Raw genomic sequence first — 11822 nt, 5'->3', positions numbered from 1 at the left:
AATTAAAGACAAAGACCCTTTTTTGAGCTGAACAATGCAGCTCAAAAAAAAGCTGCTTTTATAGGCGTTTGAGCTTTTATCTCTGTGCCTAAAAGCTTAAATAAGCTTGTACTTTTTTGTGCTCTTTTATTGAGCTTCTTCAAGCTTATTTGAGCATTTTTAAACATAAGCTTTTTTCACAAACCTTCCTTTCAGCTCATTTTATCTTTTTTGTACATTTTCAAGCTTCTTTGAGCTTTTTCATGCTTTTTCACACATTTTTGGACACTTCTGCATCTTTTATGCTCAAAAGCTACTGTCAAAAACACAAAATTGGTGGAGTTTTAGTTCTGCCTGTAAGGGTCTGATATGGATCTTGGGGGGACCCCACACTGGATTTTTTTTTCATTTTGGCGTGGGAGTTTCTCTTCAAGATCGAAGTCGCACTGCAAGTCGGATCGTTGTGATCCAACTTCTGGTGAGACTTCTATTCAAATCAACGAGGGAACATGTAGAAAAAAAAACACTCGACACGGCTTAACAGCGTTGAGCCACATTTAGCAGCATCAGACGATTTTACAGACAGGCTGTTTTTTTCTACTGCCCCTAAACGCTTATGCCTCCAAATGCCTCTGACAGTTTATGTGTGCATGGACACATAGGCTAACATGAAGGGACGTTTAGAAGCAGTTAAAAAAAAAAAAAAGTCAGACAACCCTAACAGCAGCTGTAAAAATGTCCCGTGTGCATGAGCCCTTAAAGTATGTGTAGCTCTATCCCCTAGAGGGCCGCTTGATTTTTGGGTCCCCCACAGCCAGGCAACACACATTCTCCAATTCTCACACAAAGACAAAGAATCAGTCCATGGGCTTGTTTTTATTGTTTTATTGGGAAAAAAACTTGGATGGAGAATGGGAGTTATGGGATGCCCAACTTGACTCGATTAAAACAACATGAGGACAACTTCCTTTACTCTGTACTCTGAAAAATGGCAAATCCCGGACTGTATTCCCTCTAGAATAACAACAGTCTCTTTAGATTTGGCAAAGAATTCCACTTATAGGAGCTCTGTGCCCTCTTGGTGAAATTTTAGCAAGCTCTATGTCCCCTTTCTTGAATATAGCAGCCCACCTGGCTTCCTTGTAACCTGTCCCAACACATGGGATTGGCTTTAGCTGGTGGCACTGTCCTTGGAAAGCTTGCTGGATATTGCGTCTGGCAGCCTCCTCCATTTTAGGCCTTGGGGGTGTAGAGGTTCTCACACTGTCCCTGAATCCTGCTTTTGGGAACTCCTTTTGAGAACTGCTGTTCAGACCTCGTGCTGTCCAGATCCTCCCATGCTAGCAAGGGTGTCCCCTAGAAGAGATTGTAGGGTAGTGAAGGTCCCTTTGTCCTTCTTTCCTCAACTCCAGCCTGGAGCCAGAGTCCTCACAGTCACCTCCCAGGCTACACGAGATGGCCTCAACACTCCATATTCCACCCGACTACAACCCCATCTTGCTGGCCAGGTGCCACAATATTTATAGGCTGACCCAGCCACGCCTCCTGCATGGGGATTGGCTAGATTCCCATAAAAACACAAATCATGGCCCTATCCCCTCCACCCACTAGCTTCTAAAAGCTTCTCCAAGCTTCTAGAACTGGGGGGGGGGGTACCAGAGGCCTGACCCGTAGAGCCCTTCAGCCTGACCTACAGTAACCCCAACCAAATACCAGACTCACATGGCTATTGTAAGACACATACATTTTCTTCACACTAGACTGTACACTAGAGGGTGCTACATATGCAAAGTTTTTTTTCTTTCATGTGTATCATCAATATTGTAATTATGGACTGAAATGTATGAAACTTCACCTCTCTCTAGTTAAAATTTTTCCATTTAAATGATGCTACCACAAATTAGAAAGCTTCCAGACCCTCAAAGGCATTTTATGTTTTCAGGCCAACTAACATAGTTGAATCCTTTATAAAAAAAAATGATTCATTTATCAAATAAAAGAGGAGTTAATATTATAGGGAATTCAATCTGAGTATGAAGATTTCTAGTATCGGAGTGCCACCCTGTGGCCAAGGGAGCTGATGCTTGTATAAAAACATAATTGAATAATAACCTGATACACCAAACAGAAAGAAGGTTACACCTTCTGGGCCAGGTTTCTGGAGGCTTTTATGCGGGTATTGTCTTCACTGGATAAAAATAGATAGTCAGGTGACAGGGGGGATAAGATGCCCATCATCTACAGATAGATACATCGGATCACACCTCATCATCAAGAGGGAGACTCATCATCTGACACACTTCACTGAAGCCAGGACACACAACATAGCTAAACGCCATTTTGAGAAGGCAACTCCACTCATTGGTCGGCAGGCATTTGAAGGATCTGGTTGGCAGGCATCCTAAGGCAATCCATTTACAGCATTCCACGCTATTGCTTCTGAGGGTAAAAATAACAAATTATTCTCCTGTGATTTTTGTTTAGGACAATTTCAGTAATCCTTGCTGTAAGTATTTCTCTCATAATAACATAACCACTAGAGTTATATATTTTTTTGCAATTCAATTGTATTATTATATTCTTTTCTCTTGGCTGTATTGGCTTAGCCTTTTACATATTTCAATGCTTATTCTTTCTGACAGAGAATAACAGTCAGAATCCACCAAACACAGGTTATTGTCTGCTAGTTACAATAGTTATGCTGTCTATGAGGAGAAATTAATTATTTAGTAAAATCCAACATATATACCAAGGTATTAGTGGAATATCTTAATTCCTTTGGGAAGATCATTTAGTGTCTGTGTCATCCTCCTAATCTGACTGTTAGTGGTGTAGGGAAAGTGACTTATTCTAAGTAAATATGAATTTGGTTTTGATAATCTTTAGTCCATACTGACACCTGATCTTATTGTGCTAATCGAAGGATTTCGACATGAGCAAAATAACTCAAGAATAGCTAATTCAGCTTAGTTAATTTTCATAAATTATTATTGTACTGGAGGCACTGTTGTCCATCGATCGATTGAATGATCGATATAGCTGACTAAATGATCGTTAAGTCATTCCCTGACATTACAGAATATCAAAATAAATTCATCCTATTAGAGGTGTATATCAGGGTGTGCTTCTTCCCCACATGAGAGCTGTGATGTCCAGCAACATTCATATAGAAGACATTTCCCGCACTCAAAGCACTAATACACCTCAAAGGTTGTGTGGGATCCCTGATGTACAGGAAGATAGGACTTCAGTGAGGAACAATTCCCTCACTCAGGGCAGGAAAGGGGCTTCTCCCCTGTGTGACATCTCTGATGTCTGGAAAGATTGGACTTAACTGAAAAACATTTCCCACACTCAAGACAGGAATACGGCTTCTCCCCCGTGTGAGATCTCTGATGTGCGTTAAGATTGGACTTCACTGAAAAACATTTCCCGCACTCAGGACAGGAAAATGGCTTCTCTCTCGTGTGCAATCTCTGATGTGTGTAAAGATGTGACCTCACTGAAAAGCATTTCCCGCACTCAGGACAGGAATACGGCTTCTCCCCCGTGTGAGATCTCTGATGTGTTTCAAGATTGGACTTACGTGAAAAACTTTTCCCGCACTCAGGACATGAATACGCCTTTTCACCTGTGTGAGATCTCTGATGTGAGTAAAGATTGGACTTCACTGAAAAACATTTGTTACACTCAGAACAGAAATACGGCTTCTCTCCTGTGTGCAATCTCTGATGTTTATCAAGACTGGACTTTTCTGAAAAACATTTCCTGCACTCAGGACAGGAATATGGCTTTTCACCCGTGTGGTATCTCTGATGTTTGTAAAGATTGGACTTCTCCGAAAAACATTTCCCACACTCAGGACAAGAATACGGCTTTTCAACAGCATGAGACCTCTGATGTCTGACAAGTTTTGATTTTTCTACAAAACATTTCCCACACTCAGAACAGGAATATGGCCTCTCTCCCATGTGCATTCTCTTATGATGATAAAGATTGGACATGTCTGAAAAACATTTCCCACACTCAAAACAGGAATACGGCTTTTCCCCCGTGTGAGATCTCTGGTGTATGTAAAGATTAGATTTCCCTAAAAAACATTTCCCGCACTCAGGACAGGAATACGGCTTCTCCCCTGTGTGAGATCTCTGATGTTTGTAAAGATTGGACTTCTGTGAAAAACATTTCCCGCACTCAGGACAGGAATACGGCTTCTCCCCTGTGTGAGATCTTTTATGCACATTAAGTTTGGATTTAAAATGGAAACACTTCCCGCACTCAGTACAGGAAAAGCTCTTCTCTGTTGGAAGGACGGCACTGTCCCTCACAGTCTGAGGTTCCTCAGGATAAGAGGAATACGATGGTCCATCTACACTGTGTGGTGCTGGATGGACATTTGAGGTAGTCGGGTTTTCTCCTGGACTATACTGTGTGATGTCCTCATCTTCTACTTTACAGTCTGGAGACAAAGTGAGACAATCCTCTGAGGTTTTCCTCATCTCCCGTCCATCTACTAAAATAGAAATAAAAAGATTATTACTAGACATGAGCAGATTGGTTCCCCTAAACCAGGACTCCGCCCACATCAGACAGCTTTGTCTCTGAGGATCTTACAATTCCCCCCTCAAGGTAACTAGTAAATGGGTCCTCTGATCTCCTACCAGTTCATTTCTCACTCATTGCCATCTTCCCAACACAAGAAGTCCTGCACTTCCTTATTTAGTCCATGATTTAGTCATGAATAACAGCGGGGCTGAGACCCACCAAGAGGTCAGAGAGTGAGGATGGGGGGAGAACAACCAAGATGAAGACTGGACTGATCCTGAAGACCACCATCATTGGGTTATTGACTCCTCCCTCATTATCACTTTCTGTTTAAGGTTCCAAAGTTTGATGATGTTATCACATTATTATCAACATGTAAAAGTCTGTGCTCCAATCAAACCATTAGATATAAAATGTCCAGCTGGTAGGAAATGGGTGTAAAAGAGTCTTATGCAATGTACAACTTATCATATAGGATGCAAAAGTTAAAATAGTATGGTTCACAATGATGTAATGTACAACATAGAGTATATAGTACAGGGCTCAACAGTATTTAATGTACAATATAGAGTGTATAGTGCAGGGGTCAGGAGTATGTAATGTGTAAGGGTCAGGACTCATAATATTGGTATTCAGTGGAAGCTTAAATGTTTACATGAGACAAGTTGCAGAGGTCCCACACCGCTGCCTCCCATCTCCTGAGACTGCACTCAGTGATTTGGGTCTGAGACTATACAGACATATCCCTCCACCCGGCACAGACAGCAGACAACAGAGCAAGTAACCCTGGGAGAATTGTTCTGTCAGAGATCTTACTAGACCCAGACATGGGGAAGAAGACCCAAAGTACATGCCCCAGGTGCCAAGGCTGAGTAATGCCTATGGTGAAAATCAAGGTTTTACTACCCAATGAACCCCAGAATGTCCATAAATCCAGTCTAGATACATAAATTGTGTCTGCAGCACAGAGAAGGAAGATTATCTGAGAGAAATACAGGAATACAGGACGGGGAACACAGCTCAGGAAAGTGACCAGGGGATTACAGGCTGATATCACCCAGTCCCCGCCCTACTCTGGACCAATCAGTGAGCAGTATGGGTTGAGGAATGTATTTAGTGTTAATGACCCACCTGTGCTGATCTCTGTAGGATTGTGCTCCTCCTTCACATACATCTCTTCTTCTTCAGATTTAACCTCAAATTCTAAATCGATTGGATCTCCATGCTAAATAAAGTGAGTGAAAATGAGAGAGAATATCATCTGTAAAATATAATCTTTATTATTGTGACATCACATAAAACATCCACACATTGTCTCCATGAGTCTGTGTTTTATAACCTCCGTTCCACTAACCTTGTAACAGTGAGGGATGGTGTGATCTTCCTGTGTGGAATCCAGAGAATACAGAGGATGGGGACATCTCTCTGGTGGGTTCCTGGTATTAGGTGGCTTCATCATATCCTTGTGTCCTTCTGAAAACTCCACCATCACTCCATACTCCTCATCCTCCTCTTTATACTCTTCTTTAACATTCATATTATTATCCCCGAGGTTTCCACTCTGAACATATAATAAAACATTAATTGTATCAGACACACTTATGTATAAATCATAAATACCAATAATTGTCAATCATCTACCTGATGATGGTGAGGGATGGTGTGATCTTCCTGTGTGGAATCCCGGGAATACAGAGGACGGGGACATCTCTCTGGTGGGTTTCTGTAGCTGGATGGCTCCACCATGGTGTCCTGGTACAGATCTTTGTGTTCTTTTAGAAACTCCTCCATCACCCCATCCTCATCATCCTCCTCTTTTATCTCTTCTTTAACTTCAACTTTAGAATCTCTCAGGATTCCATTCTGAATATAGAATAAAAATGACATCAATGGTAACAATGCAGATAATGTACAGATCCTAATGATACTATCAGTGATTGTTCCTCATCTACCTGATTATGGTGAGGGATGATGTGACCTTCCTGTGTGGAATCCCGGGAATACAGAGGACGGGGACATCTCTCTGGTGGGTTCCTGGTATTAGGTGGCTCCATCATATCCTTGTTTCCCTCTGATAACTCCTCCATCACTCCATACTCCTCATCCTCCTCTTTATACTCTTCTTTAACATCATAATTATCATCCCCGAGGTTTCCACTCTGAATATTTAATAAAACATTAATTGTAACAAACATGCTGTGTATAAATCAGAACTACCAATAATTGTCAATCATCTACCTGATGATGGTGAGGGATGGTGTGATCTTCCTGTGTGGAATCCCGGGAATACAGAGGACGGGGACATCTCTCTGGTGGGTTCCCATTACTGGATCCATCTGTAGGAAACACACACACTGACTGAATACATTGTTTCTATGTGTTTATCAGATGATGGGGGATCTAGGTGGACCCTCCGTACTGCTCTCTCCTTTACAATAAAGTCTCCTCTTACCCGGTGATGTGAGGGGCGGCTGATTGTCCATCATGACGTCCTTGTAGAGATCCTTGTGTCCTTCTAAATACTCCCACTCCTCCATGGAGAAATAGACAGTGACATCCTGACACCTTATAGGAACCTGACACACACAATGATACAGTCACCATCCAGACACATGCCTTGTCTGTTACTGGATAATGTCCCAGAATTCCCAGCACCGCTCACCTCTCCTCCATGATCTCTCTGGTGACTTCTAGAATCTTCTTTGTATTTCTCTATTCTATCAGGGAGGGAGGTGGAGGCAATGTGATGGTCATATGATCTCCAGACTTCACAGGAGGAAAACTCTAGATCTGAACACAAATAGTAAAATGAAATGACATTCCCAGAATCCTCCTCACCTCACCATTCAGGTCTCCATTTTATTAAAGCCCCACTTCAGGCTGACTTATAATTTACCCACACAGGACCCCCACACTATGCAAATTAAACACTTATTGCAGGCATTCTGACATCATTACATACAATGCAGGATGCCAGTGAGGATGCCAAGGATCCACCCACATCCTAAGAGCATCAGAAAAATAAAGCCAGATTAAGGAACATTGGGAGGATGAGCATTGAGGTTAGTGTGATGTCATAGGATTCTCTGGCTTTGGTTGGGGGGACATTGGGAGGAGGAACTGTGAGATCAATGTAGGGTAAGTGTGATTACAAAAGGACATATAGAATCTGAATTTATGGACATTTGTAGTATGGAGAGATTTGAGGGGCCCTCTATATGAGGCTCCCATGCAAACAAATTGTTGTTCCTGGGTGCGTCCTAACTATGGAGAGGATATGGAGGAGAGATGAGGAGGAGATCCAGGAATCAGGATAAAGGTCAGGACAAGCAACAGACGAGCGCATCCAAGAGATGAAGCCGGGGTCACTACACAGAAAATCAATCCAAGGAAACAACAGGCAGGACGAGGAATAGCAAGAAGGAGCTCAGAGACAAATGAGAATATTGCTCAGCCAATGGGAGATGATCTCAGCATGACTTACATAATGTGAGGGGGAGGGGAGGAAGTCACTTATGGTGACCATAGAGACATGGAAATTCAGCTGGTTCAGCAGGGATCGGTCACATTTCCATCCATGTGTGGTCACTGCCGGATAAAAGTCACTCCATCAGCGGCTGCAGCCAATAGCTTCATCACTGATCTGTGTATTCTGAGAGCGGAGGAGCGCCCCCCATTGTCAGAATACAATAGTGCAGCGGGGAGGATTCCCCCATCCCCCTCCAATGTGTGGATGGGGGAATCACTTCAGTTTCTTCCTCTCATCCCGCTGGATGAACAATAAAACTGAACCATGTATGGCCAGATTTGGAATAAAGATATATTAATCATCAACTGATCCCCCTGAAGGGGTTAATCTACATCTTACCTCCTCTGCCGCCAGATCCAGCAGTGTCTTCTCTCCAATTAATTCCATGTGGAATTTCCTGTCTTTGCATGACATCACTTCCTATGTAATGTCCTTTGTCTTGTGTGTATCTGACATCACTTCCTGTCTGTATTCCATAGAGTCTTCCTGTCTGGGTAGAAGTGAGATCACCATCTTGTGGAGCTCAGAGGAACTGCAGCCCTGGGAAATGTCTCGTAGTGTGAACACGGCCTTGTGCTGTGTGTGTATGTACTGTATATCCTTATAGATGGGTCATCTCCACTCCCACCAAGGGGGATAGAAATATATTACTGCTCGGGGGGGAGACAGATTTAGTCATGTAGAACATCTGTTATATGGATACAAAGAACCCCAGCCGAGAGTAAAGGGTGGAAATGGCTCCTGATCCCCAGATTTGGACAATGATGTCACCAATATAAATAGAATAAAACCCGCGCTATGTGTAACAACTCAAATACCTACAAAAATAACTTATACCGGACTGCTGCTGTAACAAAGGTAAGTATTCCCTTTATCAACTAGAAGAGCATTATGTGTCACAGCGCTGTCCTATTGTGTGTGCACATAAATCATCACAAATAAACTAAAATATGTGGAGACATTCATATATAAAGTGCTAGGGGCTCAAATAATATTCTCTGCAGATCTACTGCTTCCACTTTACACCTACTTCACTCATCTTATGGTGTTTATCAATAAATGAAGTAAACTGATCCATGTGCAAATTCATATACAACATAAAGTGCTTTGTGCTCAAGATGATGTTCCCTGCAGATCCACTGCTTCCACTTTACACCTACTTCTTTATTCTTACATTTGCTGCTATAATAAATAAACTAAAAATCTGTGCAGATTCATGTAATCATACAATATTTTGTGCTCAATATAGTGTTCTCTGCAAGTCCACTGCTTCCACTTTGCACCTACTTCAATTACTTTATTTTGCTAAAAAATATCCACCAATCAATGAAAAGTTGATAAGGTGTAAAGTTCTCGGTGCTCCAAACTGTTCCAGCTGTAGTGTAGCCACGCCTTCTTCCACCTCTTACACACGTGATGGTGAGGGCGCCCCCTTAGTAGTGCTTCCCCACTCACCAGAGCAATATGACTCCCAGCTTTTCATCTACCAGAGTCACCAACATCCTTCACACTCTCCTCACCTCCGATGGCAAAGGAACTGGATCCTCCTCGCTCACTCCTGCAAGTCTGCTACGCTTTCTGTCATCTCCCTCCTAGACTCCTCCTCCGACCGCTGTTCCAGCAGGAGCTCCGCCTCTTCATACACACTCAGAGCTCCGCCTCTTCATACACACTCAGAGCTCCTCTTCTTCATACACACTCAGAGCTCCGCCTCTTCATACACACTCAGAGCTCCGCCTCTTCATACACACTCAGAGCTCCGCCTCTTCATACACACTCAGAGCTCCGCCTCTTCATACACACTCAGAGCTCCGCCTCTTCATACACACTCAGAGCTCCTCCTCTTCATACACGCTCAGAGCTCCGCCTCTTCAAACACATTCAGAGCTCCGCCTCTTCATACACGCTCAGAGCTCCGCCTCTTCATACACACTCAGAGCTCCGCCTCTTCATACACACTCAGAGCTCCTCCCCTTCATACACACTCAGAGCTCCACCTCTTCATACACACTCAGAGCTCCGCCTCTTCATACACACTCAGAGCTCCTCCTCTTCATACACGCTCAGAGCTCCGCCTCTTCAAACACATTCAGAGCTCCGCCTCTTCATACACGCTCAGAGCTCCGCCTCTTCATACACACTCAGAGCTCCGCCTCTTCATACACGCTCAGAGCTCCGCCTCTTTGTACACACTCAGAGCTCCGCCTCTTCATACACACTCAGAGCTCTGCCTCTTCATACACACTCAGAGCTCCACCTCTTCATACACACTCAGAGCTCCGCCTCTTCATACACACTCAGAGCTCCTCCTCTTCATACACACTCAGAGCTCCGCCTCTTCATACACACCCAGAGCTCCGCCTCTTCATACACACTCACAGCTCTGCCTCTTCATACACACTCAGAGCTCCGCCTCTTCATACACACTCAGAGCTCCACCTCTTCATACACACTCACAGCTCTGCCTCTTCATACACACTCAGAGCTCCGCCTCTTCATACACACTCAGAGCTCCGCCTCTTCATACACACTCAGAGCTCCACCCCTTCGTACACACTCAGAGCTCCACCCCTTCATACACACTCAGAGCTCCGCCTCTTCATACACACTCAGAGCTCCGCCTCTTCATACACACTCAGAGCTCCGCCTCTTCATACACACTCAGAGCTCCACCCCTTCGTACACACTCAGAGCTCCACCCCTTCATACACACTCAGAGCTCCGCCTCTTCATACACACTCAGAGCTCCGCCTCTTCATACACATTCAGAGCTCCGCCTCTTCATACACACTCAGAGCTCCACCCCTTCATACACACTCAGAGCTCCGCCTCTTCATACACACTCAGAGCTCCGCCTCTTCATACACACTCAGGGCTCCACCTCTTCATACACACTCAGAGCTCCACCCCTTCATACACACTCAGAGCTCCGCCTCTTCATACACACTCAGAGCTCCGCCTCTTCATACACACTCAGAGCTCCGCCTCTTCATACACACTCAGAGCTCCGCCTCTTCATACACACTCAGGGCTCCGCCTCTTCACACACACTCAGAGCTCCGCCTCTTCACACACACTCAGAGCTCCGCCTCTTCATACACACTCAGGGAGGAGAGAAAGGAGAAGGATATACAGTACATACACATACAGCATAAGGCCGTGTTCACACTACGAGACGTTTCTCGGGGCTGCAGTTTCTCTGAGCTCCACAAGGTGGTGATCTCACTTCTACCCAGACAGGAAGTCTCTATAGAATACAGACAGGAGTTCCATTTGGAAGGACGTAGCGAGAAGACAATGCAGGAACTGGCAGTAGAGGAGGTAATATATAGATTAACCCCTTCAGAGGGATCAATTGATCCCCCTTTCTTGTGCATCATCTTTAGAAGAGGCTTCCTTCTGGGACAAGAGCCATGCAGACCAATTTGATGCAGTGTGTGGCGTATGGTCTGAGCACTGACAGGCTGACCCCTCACCCCTTCAACCTCTGCAGCAATGCTGGCAGCACTCATACGTCTATTCCCCAAAGACAACCTCTGGATATGACGCTGAGCACGTGCACTCAACTTCTTTGGTGGACCATGGCGAGGCCTGTTCTGAGTGGAACCTGTCCTGTTAAACCCCAGAACACTAATGGTCAGCAATTCTCCTAGGCCTACACTTGAAGCACCACCACTGCATGAAATAAAATGTATATATATAGCCCCTATACTCAATAATCTGCACTTTCCTCCAGGACAAAATCCCCAACAATTTACGTGGTGGGTCA

The 11822-nt window shown here is 44.2% G+C and overlaps 1 protein-coding gene across 1 annotated transcript; it reads right to left on the bottom strand.

Annotated features, from left to right (window-relative positions):
* Positions 1–760: 760 nt before the first annotated feature.
* LOC141121937 (uncharacterized) lies at positions 761–8487 on the bottom strand. Its single transcript, XM_073611694.1, has 9 exons — positions 8393–8487; positions 7187–7314; positions 6977–7100; positions 6763–6860; positions 6477–6683; positions 6166–6387; positions 5879–6085; positions 5656–5749; positions 761–4492 (listed from the first exon to the last, which is right to left on the bottom strand). The coding sequence occupies exons 1-9, from the start codon at positions 8460–8462 to the stop codon at positions 3246–3248; spliced, it is 2397 nt and encodes a 798-aa protein (XP_073467795.1). The 5' UTR covers positions 8463–8487; the 3' UTR covers positions 761–3245.
* Positions 8488–11822: the final 3335 nt, after the last annotated feature.

The sequence above is a fragment of the Aquarana catesbeiana genome, unplaced genomic scaffold (assembly GCF_042186555.1).
Source record: "Aquarana catesbeiana isolate 2022-GZ unplaced genomic scaffold, ASM4218655v1 unanchor235, whole genome shotgun sequence".
Taxonomy (NCBI): domain Eukaryota; kingdom Metazoa; phylum Chordata; class Amphibia; order Anura; family Ranidae; genus Aquarana; species Aquarana catesbeiana.
Note: the sequence above shows the minus strand (reverse complement) of the source record. Positions and strands in the feature narration are given on the sequence as shown.

What these genes read in the sequence shown, in the direction of transcription:
- LOC141121937 (XM_073611694.1), bottom strand. Translation starts at nt 8,462, where the DNA reads ATGCAAAGACAGGAAATTCCACATGGAATTAATTGGAGAGAAGACACT. An exon ending in CCATCCCTCACCATCATCAG is followed by an intron (nt 6,684 to 6,762) that starts GTAGATGATTGA and finishes TTAAATATTCAG; the next exon opens with AGTGGAAACCTCGGGGATGA. An exon ending in TCATCCCTCACCATAATCAG is followed by an intron (nt 6,388 to 6,476) that starts GTAGATGAGGAA and finishes TTCTATATTCAG; the next exon opens with AATGGAATCCTGAGAGATTC.